This window comes from Pristis pectinata, chromosome 3, assembly GCF_009764475.1.
Source record: "Pristis pectinata isolate sPriPec2 chromosome 3, sPriPec2.1.pri, whole genome shotgun sequence".
NCBI classification, from domain to species: Eukaryota; Metazoa; Chordata; class Chondrichthyes; order Rhinopristiformes; family Pristidae; genus Pristis; species Pristis pectinata.
In genome coordinates this window covers 120393311-120417837 of record NC_067407.1, presented here as the reverse complement: position 1 = coordinate 120417837, position 24527 = coordinate 120393311, and the positions used below count along the sequence as shown (strand labels likewise).

Below are 24527 nucleotides of genomic sequence, written 5' to 3'. Positions count from 1 at the left end.
GCATAAATGTTGGGGAATCTCAGCAAACTGCTGCTGTACCATTGGACCTAATGGGAGTCCAGCAACACCACAGCTGAGAAATGGCTGGTGGAGCTCAGGCAATGGGTTTGGGTCTTTTACTTTTCAGGTGGGAAACCAGAAACCAAATGCAACTATCGTTGAGAAACATTTGTAGTAATCCTTTTGTTTAAAAATATTTTATTACAATAATTTTTTATTGTTTCTGAATGTCTATTTCATTCAGAAGCATTCTGAAAGCTTAACAGTTTGACAGGCAGCATATCTGGGGCGGGCTTTGCATCTATCAAAGGTTTTCTTAGCAAAGGCCAAAAAGTTCAGCCTTACAAGTCATCTAAATGTGGGCAATAGAGAATCCAAATGACAAATACAGGTGGTAGGACCCCCTCAACTAAATCCAGAACAATAGGTCAGTTGATCATAATCTTAGTCAAAGATGTATGTTTTAAGAAGTGAGGTGCGGATGCAGAAAGAGTCAGGGAGTCAATTCCAAAGTTAAGGAACTTGGCAGCTGAATGCATGGCCATATTAATGCAGCAATAAAAATCAGCTATGTCTAAATGTGTAGGATTGGCAAATTAAAGACATCTCCAGGGTTTGTAAAGCTGAAGAAAGTTGTAGATATTAGGTGGAGTGATGCCAATGATTCAAAAACAAAAACGAAAATATTAAAAAGTGTGATTCTGAAGGACTGATTACTCAATAACATTTTAAGACTAGGCTTGATAATTTTTCAAGCACAGACTCTTCCTGTCGCTATTTAGGAAAATGGATCTTCATTCTGGGAAATGAGCCTTTTTTGGCACAAGGCCTATTAGGTCCTTCAAAAATGTGTTAGTTGTGGCAAAGTATGTATCAAAGTAGATAATTTTATTTTCTTTAAAATGATTTAATTCTGCTTTTAAAATATTGCATCGAACACATAGCACAATGCACTTCAGATATGCTGTTCTTAATTTGTCTAGTATCAACAACTATATGCAATAAGTATATCCATCACAAACAGAGCTCACCCTTTTTCTACCTGGACAGTTACATGAAGTAATCTTATGCTTGATTGCTGTTGCTTCAATATAATTTTTTTAAGGTGACAGATTTTTGCACGGAAATATTGTACTGCTGTTTTATATTGTAGAAGACAATAAGACACTTACTTTAATATATTTCTATTATATTTCAGCTGATGTGAATAAATGTGGCAACACTGATCTTGTGTGCCATATGCACGCAGACTGCCAGAATACATTTGATGGAAACTACCACTGCATATGCAAAGCAGGTTATCTTGGAAATGGAACACAGTGCACTGATATTGATGAGTGTGCAGCAAATCTACATGATTGCCACCGGAAGGCAACTTGTATAAATAATGTAGGTTCTTACAACTGCCTGTGCAAATCAGGGTACACTGGAGATGGGATTGACTGCAATGACGTGGATGAATGTTTTACAAACAATGGTGGTTGTCACGATAGTGCCACTTGTTTCAATACAGCTGGCAGTCGGACTTGTCATTGTAACATTGGGTTCTCTGGCAATGGATTCACTTGCACTGATGTAGATGAATGCACAAAGCCTGGCATCTGTCACTGGAGTGCAACATGCACCAACACTAATGGCTCGTATATCTGCACTTGCAATGCAGGATATAAAGGAATTGGCTTATACCTGTGCTTGGACATAGATGAATGTGCGCAGACACCAGGTATCTGTTCACCAGTGCAAGGATGGAAAGGATGCAAGAATCTACCGGGCTCCTACCAGTGCACCTGTTCCACGGGTTTTTATGTAGATGATAACAGATGTACTGACATTGATGAATGTGCTCGTCAGTTTTGTAGCCCATTTTCTATCTGCATCAATCAACCAGGTTCTTACAGCTGTGAATGTAAGACAGGATTTACAGGAAACGGATTGACGTGTGTAGACATCAATGAATGTGCCGGCACAAATGATTGCCATCCTCAAGCAAGTTGTCAGAACTTTTTGGGCAGCTATGTTTGTAACTGTACATCAGGCTTTACAGGAGATGGGATCACTTGTTCTGATATTGATGAGTGCAATGGAATTGCAAAGTGTCCTCCGACATCTTCCTGCATTAATACTGAGGGTTCCTATCATTGTGATTGTGGCGTTGGGTTTATCTTGAATGGCAATGAATGTGTTGATCTGGATGAATGTTCTATTGGTGTTTGTGACAGTCATGCCACCTGCAACAATGTCCAAGGATCCTTTTCCTGCAGTTGCCACAGGGGTTATAATGGAAATGGTACCGTATGCAATGACATTGATGAATGCCTCTTAAACAATGGAGGATGTCACTCAAATGGCTTTTGTATAAACCAAGTTGGAACCTATACATGCACTTGTAAAAGAGGTTTCTCTGGTAATGGAAATTTACACTGTGAAGACATTAATGAATGTAAGGTTAATAATGGCGGCTGTTTGAACAATGCATCATGTATAAACACACTGGGATCTTTCTTCTGTGCGTGTCCTGATGGATTCAACCTTATAAATAACACCAGTTGTGGAGATATTGATGAATGCAAGATAATTGGTACACCATGTCAGTCAAATGAACAGTGTGTCAATACTTTAGGGTCTTATCATTGTCAGTGCAAATCCGGGTTTTCAAAGGCAAATGGTATTAGTTGTAATGACATTGATGAATGTCTCAACAATCCATGTGATCAAAATGCTCTGTGTTCAAATGCTTTTGGTTCATTTATCTGTGAGTGCATTTTGGGGTTTGAAGGAAATGGCATTATTTGCCAAGACATGGATGAATGCAACTCCCCGAACATCTGTCATATAAATGCTTTGTGCATTAATATTGCAGGAAGTTACATCTGTCAATGTCAAGAGGGCTTCAGAGAGGTTGATCAGCATTGTGAAGACATAAATGAATGCAGCCTAAACAATACTTGTCTCTCGGACACCATTTGCCTCAATTCACTGGGATCCTATGTTTGCTCTTGTTCCAATGGTACTTTCGTAGTCAATAACACTTGCGTGACGCCAAGTGATAGTTGCTTTCCACCTTGCCATGATCGGGCGTTGTGCCATCTTGCTGGCAGCAGATATCAATGTGTTTGTGATGTTGGCTTTCAGGGCGACAATTTAAGTTGTGTTGATGTAGATGAATGTATGGAGAAAAATATTTGCCCGGGCAATCACACAGATTGTGTAAACATACCTGGTTCATATAGTTGTGTCTGTAAAATTGGCTTCCAGAAGAATGGATCCTCCTGCACAGGTATATAATTATTATTACAACTTCCTTTTTTTCACTTTTCTTAATTTTTATGAATGAGATTTATGGGATAAGTTAACAAAAAGTTGGATTCGCATGGAACTTTACTGAGGCAAAATGTCCAAGTCACTTTCTAGGAAAGCTATTAAACAAATTTTGACGTAAATACACAAAGGAAGATGTTCTGGGAGATGGAGGAATTAATTTTAAGAACGTGTAAAGGTGAAGAAGTTTATGTGGGGAATTCCAAAGATTAAGGCCTAGGGAGCTGAAGTGGTGGCAACCAGTGATAAAGCAATTAAAATTAGAATATCTAGGAGCCCAGAATTGGATGCAAGAGATATCCTGGACGATTGTAGTAAATAATGGAAGAAAGTACAGAAAGTGATAAGAGATTGCTTATCCTGAAGATAAAGAACATAAGAAATATGAGCAGGAGTTGGCCATGTGGACAACTGAGCCTGCTCTAACATTTAATCAGAATATGGGCAATCTGATCTTGGCCTCAGATTTGCTTCCCTACCTGCCCCCATAACCCTCGACTCCTCTATAGATCAAAAATCTATTTTGGCTCTGAATATACTAAGTGATTGAACCTCCACAGCTGTGTGAGGTAGGGAATACAAAAGATTCACTACCCTTTGAGAGAAGAAATTCTGCATCATTTCCATCCTAAATGGGCAACCCTTTATTTTGAAAATTTCCACTCAGCATCAAATTTGTCAAGTTTGCTCAGAATCTTAAAGTGTTTCAATAAGATCATTTCTAATTCTACTAAATTCCAATGAGAATGGACCCAGCTTGCTCAATTTCTTCTCATAAGGCCAGCTCTTCATCCTAGGAATCAGTCAATTGAACCCTCTCTGAACTGCCTCTGAAGTATATCCCTTCAGTAAGGAGACCAAAACTATATGTAGTACTCCAGGCGTGGCCTCATTAATGCCCTGTGCAGTTGTAGCGAGATTTCCTTATTTCATATTCCATTCCCTTTAGAACAAGACATTTGCATTCCTAATTGCTTGCTTTACCCGCATGCTAAGTTTCTATGTTTCATGTAGAAGGACACCCAGATCCCTTTGCACTGCAGAATTCTTTAATCTTAATCTATTTAAACAATACTCTGCTCTTCTATTCTTCCTACTCATTTGGATAATCTGACATTTTCTTGCTTTACACTTTGTCTGCCAAATTTTTAACCACTTGCTTGCCTAGCTGTATCCCTCCGCAGACGCTTTGCAATATCCTTACAATCTGCTTTCCCATCATCAGCAAATTTGGCTGCAGTAGGTCAGTGAGCACCAAGATGATGCCTGAATGGGGCTTCATGTGAGTTGGACACAGGCAACAGGATATTTAATGTCCACATTTATCAATGATAGAATAGGATAAAGAATCCCATTGCTGGAATATTCAAAGGCATGGATGGGGCAGCAACAGACATTAAAGATGGAAACAGACAGACTTAATGATGGTGTTTTTTGGTTCAGTCACAGATCTGGTGACATACCTAATTGGTGTCAAGGAGCAGAGTTTAGGCAAGAACCACAGGTAGTTCCAGCAGGCTTCCCAATATTTCGTTAGGGAGAATTTCTGCTTATCTCATACTGAAGCCTAACAACCTAAGAACATTAGAAATTGAAAATGCATTGAACTTTAACTGATTCATATATAAGGATACCTAGATCCCTCTGAACATCAAAATCTTTCAATCTCTGACCATCTAAAACATACTCTGCTTTTCTATCAACCTCATCCTTTTCCACATTATATTCCATATATCATGTCCTAATCCTCCCTGAACCCCTCTGTAATCTCCTCTCAGCCCACATGGCCATCTAGCTCTGGATCATCAGCAAACTTGGGTGTATTACCTCTTTCAAATTATTGAAATAGATTATGAACAGCTCACCATGAATTCTTGTGATACCTCACTACTCAGAGCCCCCTGATCTGAAAGTGACCATTAATTCCTCTTTTCTGTTCATCAGTCCATATCAGTATATTACACCCAATATTATGCACTCTAATTTTGTTTTGTAATCTCTTTTTTGGCACCTTATCAAAGACCCTCTGAAGGATCAAATACTTCTCAACTGGTTTACCCTTAAATATTCTACCAGTTGCACCCATGAAAAGCTTTAGCTGATTTGCCAAATATGACTTGCCTCACATAAACTCATGCTGACTCTACCCAGTCCTACTATTATTAGTTTTTAAGTGCCCTGTTAGCACAACTTAGTAATAGATTCCAAAATTTTCCCCTTCTGTTGATGTCAGGCTAACTGGGCTATAGTTTCCTGTCTTCTCTCTCCATCTTCTTTTAAATAGTGGGTTGCACTTGATACCTTCCAATCTAGAATCATTCTAGAATCAATGGAATTTTGAAAGCTGACAATTGGTCATTCAATATCTTTTTCAAAAACACAGGATGCACTTCATCTCATCCCAGGGGTTTATTGCCTTTCAGTCTCATTAATTTCTCCAATCCTGACTTTTTCCTAATACTAATTTCATTGAACTTCTCGACCACTCTATACCTCTAGTTCTCCACTATTTCTAGGAAGTTTTCTGTGTCTTCATAGATCCATAGAACACTAGAATGCAGGAACAGGCCCTTCAGCCCACGGTATCTGTGCCAACCATGCCAATTTAAACTAATCCCAAATGCCTGCATGTGATCCATATCCCTCCATTCCCTGCCTGTTCATGTCCCTGTCTAAATCCCTCTTAAACATTTCTGTTCTATCTGCTTCTACTACCTTCCCTAGCACCGTGTTCCAGGCACCTACCACTGTCTGTGTGTAAAAAAAAACTTGCCTTGTAAATCACCTTTAAATTTATGCCCTCTGATATTTGACATTTCCAGTCTTGGAAAAAAACTCTTTGACAATCTATCCTCTCACAATTTTATATACTTCCATCAGTTCACTCCCTCTGTCTCCAACATTCCAGAGAAAACAGTACAAGTTTATCCAACCTCTCCTTAGAGCTAATACTCTCCAATCCAGGCAACATCCTGGTGAACCTCTTCCGCACCATCTCCTTGAAGACAAGCACAAAATATTTAATTTCTCTGCTATTTCCTTATATCCCAATATAATTTTCCTTGTCTCAGTCTGTGAGGGACCCGTGTTATGTACAAGTGAAAACTCATACTTGGAAGACAGCACCTGATGAGAAATAGGTTAGACCCTTGAGGACACCAGAGGTAATGGTGTAGGAGCAGAATGTGCAATCCTTGCCATGATGTGACTTAAAGAATGATAGTGGGTGAGTAATACTCACCCAACTGGACAAGGTTTAAGACAGCAGAATTCCTTCCTTAAATGGCATTAGTGAATTAGCTGGACTTTTACCACAGTCTGGAGAGGTTGTGCTCACTATCTCTGTATTCCAATCATATTCATTGAATTTATGTAAATACCTCAGCTGTCATGAATTGGGGTTTGAGTCAGGTTTCGTTATTATCACTCTACACTTTTGGATTACGAGTCCTGTAAGGTAATTTCTATGTAGCTCCTAAAAAGGGATTAGAAGAAATTTCTTTACACAAAGGCTTGTAAATCTATATAATTCATTACCCAGTGGGATACAGATATTGTAGTAAAAACAAGTATGGCAATGCTGGAGGTCACCAAAGGATCCTGACTCACCTTCTGTACATTGATCCAGAAGTGTGATACTCCTGCCAGGAAACAGAGTGGTGAAGCTGAAACACCAGTCAGCTGGTCACGGACACAGCAGTGGTGAGTGGAGGAATGTAAAATGCTCAGAATTATTTAAAATTTAAGCCAATGATTCTCAGAACAGTGAAACTGCAGTTGAGTCTTACAGTATAACACAGTGCAGAAGCATATGGTTTATCCCCAGAGAGGTTCAGGAATTTGGAAGCCACGTGTCTACTGAAGAAAGCAATAAACAGACTTAGTTAGAGTGGGTAGAGGTGATTTCATTAGCAGTTATTGCAGTTAGGACTAAAATCTACCCACCATGAGAACCAGGGGATCTTCAGTACAGTAAGAATTGGTGACAATACTCAGTGGATGACCAGGAAGAGAGGTACACAGCAAAGAATCTCCCAGGGAGTTCACCACCAATTGCAACCTTCCTTTTACAATGTATCACAAACCCCAACATTTATATCACCCCCACTATATCCTGGCATATAGCCATTAGCTTATTCAATAGCTCATTAAGTAACAGCCGCAATGTCATCCACTGGTGAATTTGTATTTGTGAAGCCCCATCTCTCAGAACCACTTCCTGAATGTTTATAGTGTCATTTGAAAACCTCTTCTCCAACCTAGCTTTTAAACTATGTATGGTACTAATATTTCAGTTAGTATTTATAAGTGTCAAAACTAACACTGGATTAGGAGGAAGACTGACCTCCTATTTCAAAGCTGGCAGAGATAGAATCATATCATCAGCATTAGAAATGAAAGAAAGGGACCTTTTTGTCTGAATGGAGAGAAGGAAGGTGAAAGTATCTTAAATTTGTCACACAGAATGTTCAGTGGTAGATAAAAGTGATGTAGGAGATAGAGGAAAAGATGTGAGGAAACCCTGCATTGACATCTTGTCTGACGTTGCAAGTTGCCAAGGCATGAATCAGCCATTGTGTTGACTATGCAAGGGGGGTGATTTAAAGGAGAGCTCAGCTCCTTCGCTGACAGTTTCCTGTCTGTTTTGGGGCATTATTGAATTTCTAGGCCACAAGCTCTGTATGTCCAGATTAAAAGACATTGAGGATAGCCTAATAACTGCTTGTTCAGTTAAATAATTTATTGCAGTTTCTAGGTTTGGGGAAGATATGAAAATTTATCTGAGCCTTTGTTGTCCACTTTACATACCAGCACATTAATTAGGAAAAGTTAAAAGGTTGACCATATTTAGTTATCAACATGAAATATTGTGCAATCTACTTATCAACTGTGTTAAAGCTCCTCAATGACAAAGATATGGAGGACCGATACAGTAGTAGGCTGGTAACTGTGGAAGGGCATTTGGATGAAATGTGTCCTACACATTATACATACAGCTTGTAATTGTGTTTTTATCAACTTAGTTTGCAGGGAACAAGCCCAAATGGATAGGTAGTATACACAAATGAAGTACAAAATATGCGATAAATGAGGGTAAATTGAAGGGATTTACTCCCCACACAGAGTTAACTAACTTGGCAATTAGTTATTTGAGCTTTAACCTATCTATAATGGTGTGACTTCTGCATATCACCACGCTAATACCCTCATTTTAAACACTCATCCATTCTCTTGGAAGAGGAACCACAGGCCAATTTAGAAAAAAAATGAGGTAGGAGTAGGAGTGACAAATGAGAACCCTATACTTGCTCCTCAGACCTGCTCACTCTGGGTGAAGACAGAAATTTCCAAGTGGTCTCAGTTACTCACGTAAATTTTAGAGTTCTAATGCTGAATGAATGAAAAGACAAAAACGTGAACTCCGAAAGAACTTTGCTAGGAATCTATAGTCAACTTCCTTCATGGATCAGGCTCAGAAGCTATTGACTTCTGTCAGTCTCAGTTGATTCTGGATGCAGATACACCTTATTTGTCACATTGCATTGCAAATGTAAATTAAATGAATGTAAGTAAGCTGCAAAGGGATTCAGACAGTGGTTTATGGGAACTCCAAATAACAATGGGGAACTGAGGCACTGAGATTTTGTGGTGGAAAATGAATAAATATTCAGTATATACCTCCAGAATTTGTAAGATTCAAATTGCATCAATTCTGCACACTAAAATGCCAAAATGGCAAGGAAATTCAGTGTTTCTCTTTGGGTATTTGTGGATGCTGGTACAAAATATTACATAATATTAATGTATTTTCAAATAACTTTTTTTCTCTTTTGACCAACAGATATCGATGAATGCTCCATAGCAGGACAGGAGTGTCACCAGTTTGCTCATTGCATCAACAATGTAGGAAGTTATCAGTGCACATGTTTGAGTGGTTTTAATGGTGATGGAAAAAATTGCTCTGGTAAGTTTTTATCAGAATCAAAATTAATTTTAATTTCGTGGGAGTGGATAGGTCGGGGGAGTGGGTTTAATGCAGTAAAATGAACACTTTGGGAATATGGCTCAAATTCACTATTTGGTCTTTTTAAATCACAAGACTATGTGTGAGCCATGCCCTTGGGAAAGGCTGATTGTTAATTTCAATGGGTTGGATTGTCCAACCCACTGCTCATCAGCTATTTTCAGGGTACCTATAGGCAGAGTTACACAGTCAGTTAGTCTTGCAAATCCCATGCTGTGCAGGTATTTTTGGTATCTGACTGTTTAGGCCTGGAAGGTAGATGGATATTAGGTAAGGTTCTTGGACTGGAGGAACTCTGAGCTCCATCAGCAAGGAAGCCAATTTTTGACACCAGGTACGGACATTTGCTAGACTGCCCAACAAATTCAAGCATAGTATGCATGACAAACTCTTTTCATAGAATCTCAGCATGGTGATAGCAATGGAAGGACACCATTCAGCCCATCAAGTCTATACCAACTCTATACAACAGCAATCCAGCTAGACCCACTCCTTGTGCCCTCACCTCAAAAGCCCTGCAAATTATTTCCTTTCAGATAATTATCCAGCTACCTTTTGAATGTTACAATTGAATCTGCTTCCACTATTACCCTGGAAATTCACTTAGATCCTTGTCATTCACTGCAAATTCTTTACCCCATATTACTTCTGATTCTTTTGCCAGTCACCATCATTCTACATCTCCTTGTTCTCACTGGTGTTTCTCTCTATTTACTTTGTCAATATCATTCATGATTTTAAAGATATCTAACAAATCTCCTGCAACTACTTCTGTTGCAAGGAGAACAACTCCAGCTTCTCTACATTGTCCACCTAAGTAAAGTCCCTTATCCCTAGAATCATTTTATAGAGGGTGCAGAAGTGATTCACTTCTGCACCCTCTTTAAAACCTCTGCACTTTACCTAAAGTGTAACAGCCAAATCTGGACATAATATTCCACTTGTGAACAACTCATTGTTTTATGAAGGTCCATGATGACTTACTTGCTCTTGAAATATGTGCCTCTATTTATAAAGTCGAGGCTGCCATTAGTTTGTTTAACTGCTTTTTCAACCTGCCCTGTCACTTAAACAAACTTTGCACATATACCTCCAGATCTCTCAGTTCTTTCAGATTGCTCCCTCTAGTTTATATTGCCTTGACCTCTTCTTTCTAACAAAATGTAACACCTCACATTACTAAGCCTTAATCTATCTACCACCATCTATCCACCAATTCCATCAGCCTGTCCATATCTCCTTGAAGTCTATTACCATCCTCTCCACAACTCAGTCTGCCTCCCTGTTTTTGACATCTGCAAATTTAGTAATGTGTTCTGTACATCCAAGTCCAAGCCATTAATATAATCAAAGTAGCGTTTCTGGTTCTGACTCCTGGGGAATTGCACAATATATTTCCTGCCAGTTTAAAAAAAACGCCTTTCACTATTAGCCTCTGTTCCTATTACTCAGCTAAATTTCTATCCATGTTGCTGCAGCCAATTTCATTCCATAGCTTTCTATCATGATGACAAGGGAAATAGTAGTTCCAATCTGTGCGGGAGCCAGCAGGTAAAGGTGAGGTCCCAAGTGAATACTTTTCATTGGTATTCACAAAGGGAACAGACTTCGTAATTGGCGAATTCAGTGAAGGGGTAGGTGAAATTCTCGTGCAGGTCTTGATAAGTAAAGAGGAGATACTCAATCCCCTGGCGGGCTTAAAGATGGATAAATACCCAGGCTGCTATGGGAAGCAAGTTAAGAGATTGCTGGGGTTTTGATTGAGCTCTTTAAATCTTTGCTGAACACGTGAGGTACCAGATGACTGAAGGACAGCAAATGTTGTTCCCCCTTCTCAAGAAAGGCAATAAGGAAAAGCCTGGTAATTATAGATCCGTGAGCCTAACATCAGTGGTAGGGAAGATACTGGAAAAAATTCTGAGGGACAGGATTAATGATCATTTGGAGAAGCTAACTGGAGACAACCAACATGGATTTGTCAAGAACAGACCCAGCCTGACCAATTTGATCGGATTCTATGAAGATGTAACAGAGTATTGATGAGGGCAGGGCAGTAGATATAATTAACATGGACTTTAGTAAGGCCATTGACAAGGTCCCAGATGAGAGACTAGTTCAAGGTCAGGATCCATGGGATCCAGGGCAAGTTGGCAAAATGGATTCAAAATTGGCTTTGCAATAGGAGATGGGATAGACTGCAGGAAACTTTTCCCCATATCGGCCCTCCCTGTCTATGCACTACCACAAATTCCATCTGTCCAGGCACCATTAACATTCAGCCTTATTCTTATGTAATGTTGTATCTCTCCCTCAATAAAATCTCTCTATTCATCCTTTTAACACATGCCATTACTCACATTTGCAGGTCTCTTTACAAAGCCTTCAAATGAGAGGACAAGTCTCAGAGGAGGTCACTTGTTCTAATGGTCCAACATCACAGAATTCCTGTCAAACAAGTACTGGCTCAGATACTCACACTTTGGTAGGGATGGTGAAAAAAGAGCTGGGTTTTCAACATGCAGCTCACACATGACAACTGAACAAAAATAGTTGCTGCCATCAACTTCTATCGCATTACCCTGCTAATATGTTGAGCCATTTCAGCCCTTTGACCTCTCCACTTAGGTTCATAGCTAACAGCAAGTTCCATCCTTCATATTGTGGATCATTATGATTACCCAGTAAAGAAGCATTATCAATGTTGCATTCAGTTAATCAGGCCCACTCACTAAGTTCAGAATGAAACACTCATTTTGGCTTCCTGTTGATTCTTCCATTTGTTCTTTGTGTTTGCTAGTAGTTTGATTAACAATTGGTTTATTCATCCACATAAAAATGACAAAATAAATAAAGTAATGGGGTCTAAGAATCTAACAGTAAGCAATACTATGCTATAATTCTTTGGAATATCAGTGCACTCTGTACTAAAACAATAACTGATATATACATGACTTGCTTTCTGGGTAGCCATCATTTTTGTTCTTGTCTTAGAAATACATTATGAAGGATTTGATACATTTATAATAGAAGTTCAGTTGCAAGGACAGTGAGGACCAAAAACTACTATGCCAAGACACGAAATTAATACGTCAACAGATATGATCAGATATTGATACTGCTAACATATTGCAGAAATATTATTAATTCTCTTCTCCAATATTGGGCTGGATCATCTGAGATGCCAACTGGCAGTTAACTGAGTGATTGTCAGTTCTTACCTTAGTTTCCAGTTGGAAGGTGGTTGAATCAGTAGAATGGCTTGTCAAGTTAGTCTCTGGGAAGGAACAAGGTTATTTCTCAGTCTGGGAGTCTGGGATGTGAGGAATTAGAGATGGAGGGAAATGATCTTTGTGAACACTATGTAATTGCCCAAAATACCAATTGACATGGTCGAGGTATTTTTGGTAAATAACTAAATGAAGACAAAACCTGGCCCTAATTATTTCTAATATTATAAAAAAAAATCTAATTCTTGCTCTCTCCTAGATGACTGACATGGAAATCCTGGTGATATTTTTCAGTTGATTCCTATTTTGGGGTTGGAAGTGGGTATAATGCCATACCCTGACCCAAAAAAAAGACAACCAAGAAACTTGACCAAAGATTTCCAGGTTAACCAACTAAGAAATGAAGGAAATTGCATCATCAGTACATGCAAGGACAATTAAGTGAGCTCCTTTAGGCACTAAGGCAACCAGAGCAGTGCAAAATTCACCACAGAGTCAGCCTGCCAAACTCATTTTGTTTGACAGGATCAATAAAGCCTCCAGAGCAAAGCACTTTGTGGCTGTAATTCCAAGCTGAGTGGTGGGCAGATGTCTGGTTAGATGATCTGGCCCTCTGTTTGGTATTGGTATTGGTTTATTATTGTCACTTGTACCAAGGTGCAGTGAAAAGCTTGTCTTACAAAGAGTTTGTCAGCATACACAAGGCAGGAACCTGATACGGGGTAGTATAGCTACTGCATTGATTAATGATATTTGCACTCTTAGGTAGGAGGAACTATCACCTCCACGTGCACACTTAAATAGGCATTTTATGACCTTCTCACACATGTATAGGTTAGGACATGATAGCTATTATGTACATTTAGGGTATGACGGTCCACTATGGTGATTGTAGATATATAGTACAGCACAATTCACTACATCATTGTCACACACATTTTTCCTTGTTAGGTAATGAAATATTTAAAGTTCACAAGTATATGGATAATAGGATAAAATATAAATATAATACCCAGACTCTCACCTTCCACTCTAGATAGACTGCAGTCCAGGCAAAATTTGACTGTTCTTCTGACCATGTCATAACTGGCACCAAATTCCATTCATTTGTCACCTAGGTGATTAACAAAGTCATTGGCTCCTACTTAAGCAATATCTCAAATTTTAAAATTCTCATCCTTATTTTCAAATGCCTCCATAGCCTCCTCTCCTATATTGAATGTTTTGCAGTTCTTGAAAGCTTTGAAGTTACAATTCTGTTCTCCTTTGCCTCACCAATTTTCTTTCCCATTGCTGGTGCTGCCTTTGCCTACCTACCTGTTTTGGAATTTCCTTGCCAAGCTGCACCCATTCCCTACTCCTTTAAGACACATCCCCTATACTAGCTCTTTGACCAATTTTTTATTTATTTGTCCTTATATCTCCTCATGTGCTTTGGTCAAATTTTGTTTGTCAAAGCACTTGCAAAGCACCTGGGGAATTTTTCTACACTAAAGAGTTCTATAAGTGGAAGTTCATGGGTGCACAAAGTAACAAAACAACTTAACACTACATTTAATACTGGGGCCAGGATAATCCTCCAAATCCACTCCAATTGTTATCATCTTAAAATAGGGGGATTTGGGGATTATTAAGGATTTCCATCACCAAAAAAGACCTTTCTGGTGTGAATTATGTAATATTGACAGTGGTGCAGTGATGATTGTTGCTGCATCGGAAGATTTGGTGAGAGATGAGACACCCAAAAAAATTCTGATGATCAAACCACCTGTCCAAGCAAAGAGCTTGGGCAAGAGAAGACCAACCAAAACATTGCAGCACACTTCATTAGCTCACACTCATATATTCCACATACATACCTGATAGGACAACCCTCTTTCTCAGAAATACACAGAACAAGATAGAACACTGCTATGTATGAAAGGTACATGGAAAAAGGTGGACATTGCAGCATTTCACATACACAAAAATCAGAAACATACCTTCATCCTTTCACAAATATACAATGAGACTGGAGACAACATCTCATACTCACAGTCCAGTGAGATGAGATTTTATGAATAGCTAAAAATAAGATAAAATGTTAACATTTCTCAAAAGGCATTATTGGATTTAAATAGGATATAATGCTCCTAATATGGTACATATTAGTAAGAGGATTGGGAAACATTGAAATTCTATCATTAACCCTCTACTACATCAACTTATAGTAATTAAATAGTAAAACGCAACTTCTTACATGCAGTACATTTCTGAATTATGACTCATCTACCAAGAAGACCTTTAAGAAGATGAAAAGCATTAGTTGCTTATGCTACCCTCGCTGAATCTAGTAAGTGTCCATGACAAATCAACACCTGAATCATTTCTTTCTCTAAATACTTAACTAAAATTATACCACTAAGTCAATATATTCTCACTTTAAAATACTTTCACAAAAATACCCAATAAATTTTGCAACATATCTCCATCTAATACATTCTTAACTCGAGCCTATTCATCTCATATCACCTCCCTACTGCCACTTGACTATTTACTTTTTCATTTTAGCAAGGTTAATGAAATAATATTTTCATTAATTCCTGATCTGCATTATTGCTGTAGTGTGAGTGAAAATATGTTGATATATATCTTATATTAAACCATAGTTATTCAGATAAGTTTGTCTATTACTTCACAGAGTGTGAAGGGTAGTACACAGTCACAGTCTAGATTTTTCACATCCAGTTATAAATGGATAAGGTAGCTTGAGTAATCAACAACACCAAATACATGCACATTTTTGGAAAGAACACCATAATCTCTCAAACATTCACAGAGTAAACCCCACAGTTGAAATATTATAGCATGCAGTATGATAAAAACACAACAAATATATACATTAAAGGCACTCTTCCTTCCTATCTATTCCAACTGGATTAGTATAAATACAGCATAAGTAAACCCAGACCATAGAAAACAAAATTCTCATGCTGATTGTTTAAAGCTATACACCTTATCTGCTGATATTGTGAAATCCCATGTGGCCAGAGTGAGAGAGGAAAATCATGTTCAAACATTCCAGTCTCATTTTTTATTGAGTATTTTTTCAGATTAGAGCTAGACTGAATCCTCCTCAGAGTGAACTTCATTCTCCTTTAAACTCAACACTTGTAGAATCCTGGCATGTAGTTATTCAAGAATGGTCCTTAAAATAAGTTACAACTTACTTTCGTGCTAATAGTTGGTTTTGGCAGTAGGCCACTATTTTAGGATTTTTCAATTCTTACTCTTGGTCAGTACTGCTGTTTAAATGTTAACATACAAAATAATGAGGATGCATGCTTTGGGGCTGAGATTCCCAAATGTATGCATGAGGGAAAATACAGGCAGAACTTTCAGTGAATTGGGGCAACATTTTCAAATATAATGACATCTGTGGCAGCTTGTTCTTACCTGTCACAATATATCTGTCCTTGAACACCTGAACTAATATGAAAACAATTTGTGGCAAGGTTCACTTCACAAAGCAGGCTGTGACAATGTGTTCTATATCCTTTCCTTACCTTTAAAATAGCACTTGCTGCTCTGTAGCCGCACCTGTGAAAGTTGCACAAAAAGAGAGAACTTTAAAGGTGAGGTTCACAGAGAAGCATTATTGTATTTCCCAATATTGACACTGGCATTGATGTGTCGCAAGTTTGCATTAGTTACAATGTAACAGAGTAGGTGCCATCTTTGCTGACAATTCTTAAGGGGGCATACCATTATATTAGCAACAATCCTCCAGTTACAGGGGAGGAATGAGTGGATGCTGCAATATTTGGAGTGTGCAAGGAAAGATGAGGTGGGAGAGTGCTCCAGGTGGTCAGAAAAATCTGGACAGACTAGTGAAGAATGGTGCCTAAATAACAAAGCATGTTTTTTTAAAAGGGTGGATGGTGGGAGGAGGGGTTGCATGGAGCCAGTTGTTTCAGACAGGTAGTGTCGGAGTGGTCTCTGTAAGGACGTATGCAGTCTATGAACTCCTGCACTCTGGGGAAGTTCACAATGCAAACAAGTGTCCAAACCCCTGCCTACTCTGTCTGTTCCTGTGGGCTGGAGGAAATCTCCTCTTCCTGAGTATGGTGTTTGGGTGACTGCCCAAATGCAGCAGTGAGCAGTAAACTAAGAGATGTGGTGGAGATCAGCAGCAGAAGCCTAGACTTATTGTGAAACTTCAAAAATAAACTTGACTATAAACCTGACTTCCATGGGCAAAATGTTTAAGGCAAACAGCTGATGCTACATTTGAGGTTGCAGGCAAAGAATGTAGTTTGAGTTTTGGCCTTACGCATTATGCCCATCGTCTGGTTAGAAACACACATATCTCGACATTACATGACTCCACAATTTTAGTAAGGCCAGAGAGCCACTTGTAAAACAAGGATATCTGTTCCGAGATCACCAGTTACTCAAGTAGTCAATGGGAAAGGTGAAATACGTTATATATTTGAAAAGTAAAAGAAGTTTTACGTCCTCATCTGTGGTCACTTACCTTGCAGTGAGCAAACATTTCTAAGTTTACCCATCAATCTTGTATGGGCTGAAGTTCTTAAAACTAATATTGCAGAAAGGGGCAGCATATTAACAGTAAGATAATAATAACAAAATATAGCTAATGACTGATTGAAGGTCTAACTGCAAAACCTATCCAAACATCACTTGACACTGTAACATAGTTTACATGGAAAAATTATGTGCATAGATACAGAGGTGATCACAGAATCACACCATGGCTTAGAGATCGCTATTATTTATGGGCTCAAAAAAGGAAATAATGGAATAAATAGCAATTATACACAAATTTTACATATACAAATGCAAATTTTGTGCTCAAGTAGATTCCACATCAATAATAATGTTATAATTTATGAAATTCTCATACTTGCCTTCCTAACAGTCTCTGAAATATTTCATGGTATCTGAATACAGAGGTTTTTTTTACTTTTGAACAAAACTCTAAAGAAATTGTTGTCCACTTTATGTTTGTTGTACCTCATTCTATCCATTTCAATAAAAATTATAGACATTGATGAATGCCAAAGTCACAATGGAGGATGTCATCCTTTTGCAATGTGCAACAATACACCTGGGTCTTTCTACTGCATCTGTCCTCATGGGTTCACTGGCAATGGAACTGAATGCTTGGATATCGATGAATGTGCCCTTGGCAATATGACCACTTCCTGCAATGATTCTGCCACATGCAAAAATACAGAGGGATCATTCCAGTGTGAATGCCACGTAGGCTTCTATGGAGATGGATTCAATTGTGTGGATATTGATGAGTGTGAAATACTTTCCATATGTGACAGAAACGCAGATTGTGACAACACTCTTGGATCCTACTTATGTACTTGTAGAAATGGATTTGTAAGTGCTGAAGGACACTGCTTGGACATTAATGAATGTCGTAATCAGACAATTTGTCATCAGAATGCAAACTGCATCAACGTAGAAGGTTCATTCTACTGTAGTTGTAAATCTGGATTTTCAGGAAATGAAACAGACTGCATTGACATTGATGATTGTGTTCTGGATATTTGTCATGAAAAAGCAACCTGCATCAACACCATTGGAGCCTACCATTGTGAATGTGGAGCAGGGTATGAAGGAAATGGAACTTTGTGCTTTGACGTAAATGAGTGTGTTAAAAATGACACCATATGTCACATTTACAGTACCTGTACTAACACTGAAGCTTCTTATACATGTCTGTGCAATGAAGGTTTTATGGGAAATGGATCATACTGCGAAGATATAAATGAATGCCTTTTGTCTAATATATCTTTCCAATGTCATTTTGACTCATATTGCATTAATACTTTGGGATCATTTGAATGCCACTGTGAGGCTGGTTTTGAAAGTAATGGGACTGAATGTATTGATGTTGATGAATGTAGAACAAATTCATCTGACTGCCACAAATATGCTACCTGCTTCAATTTTTGGGGTTCATTTGATTGCCAGTGCTTAGATGGATTTATTGGAAATGGAACAGAGTGCACAGATGTTAATGAATGCAACGCAGATAACAACATATGCCACAGCAATGCCCTTTGCCTGAATAAAGAGGGTTCCTATCTGTGTCTCTGTGATTCTGGTTTTACTGGAGATGGACAAAATTGTAATGATATTGATGAGTGCTCAGGCATTACAATTTGTCGGAAAGATCAGATATGCATTAATACTGCTGGGTCTTTTCAGTGTGTTTGCAACACTGGTTTTTCAGAAAATGGAGACATGTGTACTGATATTGATGAATGCTTGGCCAATGGATTTTTTTGCCACCCAGATGCTCTCTGCATCAACCAACCTGGTTCATTCTTTTGTACATGTAGCATTGGCTTTGTTGCTGATGGATTGAACTGCACAGATATGGATGAATGTTTTGGAAATGGAACTGAATGTGTAGATATTGATGAGTGTGCATTAGAGTATTCAATTTGTGATGAAAAGGCAACTTGCAACAACACTATTGGAGCTTATCAGTGTGAGTGCCATGAAGGATTTGAAGGAAATGGGACTATATGCTATGACATTAATGAGTGCATGCAAGACCAGACCATGTGCCACATATATAGCACCTGCATTAATACAGAAGCTTCCTATATATGCCAATGCAATGAAGGATTTGTGGGAGATGGATTATACTGTGAAGATATAGATGAATGCAGACAACCTAATGTATTATTCTTATGTCAATTGGATTCATATTGTGTGAATACATTGGGATCATTTGAATGCCATTGTGAGGCTGGTTTTGAAAGCAATGGATTTGAATGTATTGATATTGACGAATGTATAGCAAATTCATCTGACTGCAACATGAATGCCAACTGTATCAATTTTTTGGGTTGGTTTTATTGTGAATGCTTGGCTGGGTTTATCGGAAATGGAACAGAGTGCCTAGACGTTAATGAATGTGCAAATAGTCATACGTGCCACAACAACTCTTCTTGTCTGAATACACAAGGCTCCTTTCAATGTCTTTGTAATTCTGGTTTTATTGGAGATGGACATAACTGCAGTGATGATGATGAATGCTTAAATAATGCAATTTGTCGGGATGATCAGATATGCATTAACACAGTTGGCTCTTTTCTGTGTGTTTGTACCACTGGATTTTCAGATAATGGAGCAACATGTGTAGATATTGATGAATGCTTGATGGATAACTTCCCTTGCCACCAAGATGCTTTTTGTTCCAACCAACCTGGATTATTTTCCTGCACCTGCAAACCAGGTTTCATTGGCGATGGGTTCAACTGTAAAGACATCAATGAGTGTTTGGATATGAAAAGGTCCTGTCACCAACTTGCACGCTGTATGAACACTCCAGGCTCATACTTGTGCTTTTGTGAGAAGGGATTTCTAGGAAATGGACAGATATGCACAGATATCAATGAATGTCAGCTGAGCAATCAAGGATGCCATTCAGAAGCTTCATGTATCAACACTGTGGGGAGTTTTTATTGTGTGTGCAACCAGGGATTCAATGGTACTGGCCAAACTTGCACTGCCATTGATGAATGTTCGATGTCTAGATCTTGCCAAACAAATAGCAAATGCACAAATGTGGAAAAGATATACAATTGCATTTGCTCATCCAATGACACTTGTGATCTACAAGTAGCAAATGGTGTGTTATAACATGAGTCTACTTTGTCGAATAAAATAATGTTCAGCATTGTTTATCAGAAACATTATAATAATCATGTTGTTTAAGATTTATATCCCATAATCCAATTGACTGATAACTTGAAAGGCAAGCATCAAGATGAGTTTTCTAAGTATATCATGGATCTTACTGTATTTTTAGGCAAAAATGAATTACAAAGCAATGAATAATTTTAAGCTATTGTGAGTGGAAAAATACAGATTTTTTGTCATGTGTAGATAGCATGCTGTTAAATTCATTTGTTGTTATACGACACAGACTGAAAATACCAGTTTTCTTAATAATCATTCCTATTTCAATTTTCTCTCCTCTCCCGAAAATCCTGACTCACGTTGCATTGTGGCATGGCCATGGCCATTCCTCACTCATGCAGTATTCAGCCGTTAGCTACGTCATGGTGGCAGGTATTACACTAGGGATAATCAAAGCTGAGCCAAATCCTATCCGTCCACGACATACACCACACCTTACCTCGCTCCATCCAAGACTGATGTTCCTATGTATAGGTCTCCACACCAGTAAGTAAGGAGCAATTAAGAGCAGAAATCCTGGCTGAGTGTTTTGGAGCTTAGAGACTACCAACCTACTGCTACCCTTGCGGACATAAAACATGTGATGACAAACTGGGAAGCAAGCCTGAACCTTCCAGTCTTTTTACTAGAATAATTTGCCAATCAGTAAGCAATCTGTAGGCTTCAATATTTGATTTAAATTAATTTTCAAAGAAGTTAAATTTAGTCTCCGCTGAACAGAATCCAACTGTAAGGGTTAACATGCTTGCTTAACACAATATGAGGGTTCATCATTGCATCTGAGTTTAACATTCATCCCGAGCCCCTAAACTGATAAGTATCACTTGCTGGTGCCACAGCAACAGATATGTTGGTAGCTTTTATGTTCTTTGTAATGCTTTCTCATTGCGTGGACACAGATGCACTGGAGATAATTGAAGGTTAAGCTTCACTCTGTAAATTTAGAATAATATGAAAACTCATCCTTAATATCCAGATTCTATTAAGTACAGCCCATTAGACAAATTTAAGTAATCCAATCACAGTCGAAGGGACATAAGCCATAAATATGAAGCTTAAACTACTTATGTTTACCATCTTAACCTCAGGATTGAATTATTGTCAAATCAATCATCTGATAATTTTATAATGAACAAATGTAGTGAATTTTTCAAGTTATGATTTAGCTCTCTGTTTTCTATTAACATTTATTTTACTCTTTGCAATTGCATTCACTTGAGTTAAATCTAATTTACATTTGTTAAGGGTATAATTAAATGATTTCTGCTTGTGGTGAGCTAAATAGAAGCTGATTAAAACTCTTAATAATCAATAGCTTGCTAGGCTGCTTCAAAGAGTAGTTGACAATCAATCACATTAATTTGGGACTAGGGAGTCACATTTTTGTTAGTTCATATCAGGAGTGTTGATTTCCTTCCCTAAGAGAATTTGGACGCCAAAGCTACCACTATCCACGGATTTCATATGTAACTTTCCACTTATAGAAACATTTCATTTAGGAATCATTTTTACAAAATCACGAACTGTTCTCTGGATTAACTTTTTAGTAATGTTACCACTGATATTAATATAACAATTACTTAAAGTGCATCTTGCACAATCTTAGAATGAAAGAGCAAAAAGGAAGCTATTTAGCCATTGTGGTTCTGTTAGCTCTTTAAAAACACTATCTATATTTATCCCAGTGGCCCTGCAAATTTTCTTCCTGCAAATATTTATCCAATTCACTCTTAAAAGTTATTGTATCTGCTTGCACCTCTCATTCTGGTCACAATAACTTGTACATTTTTTGTCCCCTTGTTTTGCATTGGGTTCTTTAGTTAAATTAAACCTGCAAACAGTTTCTGTGTTTTGTTTTAATGTTTATTAACTCTTTCCTAACTTTCTCAGTTTATTTGTTCTCTCTACTGTTCAAGTGCAACTTGCTACCACTTCATAGTCCTTGCTCTCTGTAAGAGGTCATTGTTTTTGGTGTAATGTATTAGTATGGAGAGAGGATTAGTTAACTTCCAGAAAGCAGGATGAGTAGATAGTTTTAAGGTTGGCAAGTATAATGGGATGCCACATCATTAGTGCTGAAAGCTCAACTATTTACAATTGATCATAATGACAGACAGAGTGTATTGCAGCTAAATTTGCAGATGAGTGCTGGTTAAGATGGGAAAACAATGTGAGGAAGATGTAAAAAAACTTTTAAAGGGATATGGATGAGTTAAAAGTGGACAAAATTTTGGAGATGGGGTATGATGTTGGGAGTACTTGTGGACTGAGCTGGATTGATGCATGAAAAAGGAAAATGGAATGTTGGTATTGAATATAAGTGGGTTGGAGTATAAAAGTAGGGATAAAGACCAAGAATGCTGGAGATACTCAGCAGGTTAGGTAGCAACCGTGGAGAAAGAAACAGCGTTAACTTTTCATCTGCTCATTTCGTAAAAGTAGGAATGGCTTGTTATGTCATTGGTGAGATCATACCTGGAGCACTGTGTAAGTTTTGTCCCTATTTAAGAAGGTAGTTCATGGAAAATTTAATTTTTGGGGTTAAGGGTTTGTCTTATAAGGAAAGGTTGAACAGGTTGGGTGTAAATTAATTGAAATTTAAAAAAAAATTCTCATTCTTCTATAAGTATAAAATTTGGAAGGTACTTGATGGGTTGAAACTGAGAGGATTTTTTTCCAGTATGAGAGAATCTAAAATTAGGTGTCTTATTTTTGAAATAATGGTTCACCCATTTAAGATGGAGGTGAGTAGGAATTTCTTTCTCTTAGAGGGTTGTCAGTCTTTGGAATTCTCTAGCCCAAAGCACTCTGAGGTTGAATAATTCAAGGCAGAGATAGATTTTTGGACAAAAGGTGAGTCAATGGTGATAGACAACAGGCAGTACCTGGCATATGGAGAATAATGTGAAAAATTGTGAAATTGACCATTTTGGTAAGAAAAATACAAAAAGTATTATCTAAATGATGAAAGATTGCAGAGCTCTGAGATGCGGAGGGATCTGGGTGGCCTAGTTTATAATTTTCAAAAGGCTAGTATTTAATTTCAGTAACTAATTAGGAGAGTTAACAGAATGTTCTTGTTTATTGCAAGGGGAATTGAATACAAAAGTAGGGAGGTTATGCTTCAATTATAAAAGGCTTTGATGTTACCAAATATGTACTGTGTAAAGCCTTCTTTTTTAAAGAAGGATGTATATGTGTTGGAGACAGTTCAAAAAAGGTTTATTGGACTGATAACTAGTGGGTTGCCTTATAAGGAAAAGCTTGACAAGCTTGTCATGTGTCAACTAGGGTTTAAAAGAGTGAGGGAGGACTTGATTGAAACATACAAGATCCTGAGGGGACTTGACAAGGATGAATATGTAGAGGATGTTTGCCATTGTGGGTGAATTTATAATCAGGAGTCATTTAAAAAAAAGTGTTGAGTTGAAATCTTCTTCAAACAGCGGTTAAAAACAGTCTTTGTATATTTTTTAAGGCAGATTCTTAATAAGCAAGGAGATGAACAGTTATAGGTGGCAATGTGGAATTGAAGTTATAATCAGATCAGCTATGATCTCCTGAATTGTGAAGGTGGCTCAAGGGCTATATGGCCAATTCCTGCTCCTATTTCATATGTTCTTGTATTCCATGCAAAATAAAATTTAAGTTTAATTCCATTCTTAAGAATTCAATAATTGCTTTATTTGGGTTCAATCTGTGAAATAATAACAAGATAATTAAATTAAATCATAAATCATTAATTACTTATTATTATGATATGAGACAATTTTATCACCTAATTTAAATTATTTTCACAGAAAGTATACTTTATCTGCATGGTGAGGCCGTTGGAGACATAAGGATATCTGCTACTGGTGCTGATGTAAACTCGCCCTTTATCGTTCCTCCCATGGGATTTCCATTCCTTGACTCAGTTTGGGATAGAATATATGTAAGTAGAAAAAAGTTCTCATTAGTTTCTTTACAAATATCTGACTGCAGTTAATTCCAAATAAATGGTTTATTTTTCTTTTGGAAAATCTATCTTGTGTGGTAAAGCCATTCAGATATTCCTAGTTTTCTGATACAGGTTGATAGAGATCTTCACATTTTCAAAAACATTTAGAATTGATTTGGTCTCCATTCTTAATTCTTCCACTAATGACAGCCATGCTTCTGCTGCCAAGGATATAAGCTCTGGATTTCCCTCCTCAAACCTTTCCATCTCTTTATTTCTGCTT

General features: G+C 37.9%; 1 protein-coding gene across 1 annotated transcript in view; it reads left to right on the top strand.

The window, feature by feature from the left end:
* LOC127568012 (fibrillin-3-like) overlaps positions 1-24527 on the top strand; it is a 43846-nt gene that overhangs the window by 7649 nt on the left and 11670 nt on the right. The window contains exons 4-8 of the mRNA XM_052011258.1: positions 1199-2128; positions 2246-3277; positions 9161-9283; positions 17618-20092; positions 24105-24238. Of these exons, the coding sequence (XP_051867218.1) occupies positions 1199-2128; positions 2246-3277; positions 9161-9283; positions 17618-20092; positions 24105-24238 (4694 nt within the window). The remainder of the gene's footprint in view (positions 1-1198; positions 2129-2245; positions 3278-9160; positions 9284-17617; positions 20093-24104; positions 24239-24527) is intronic.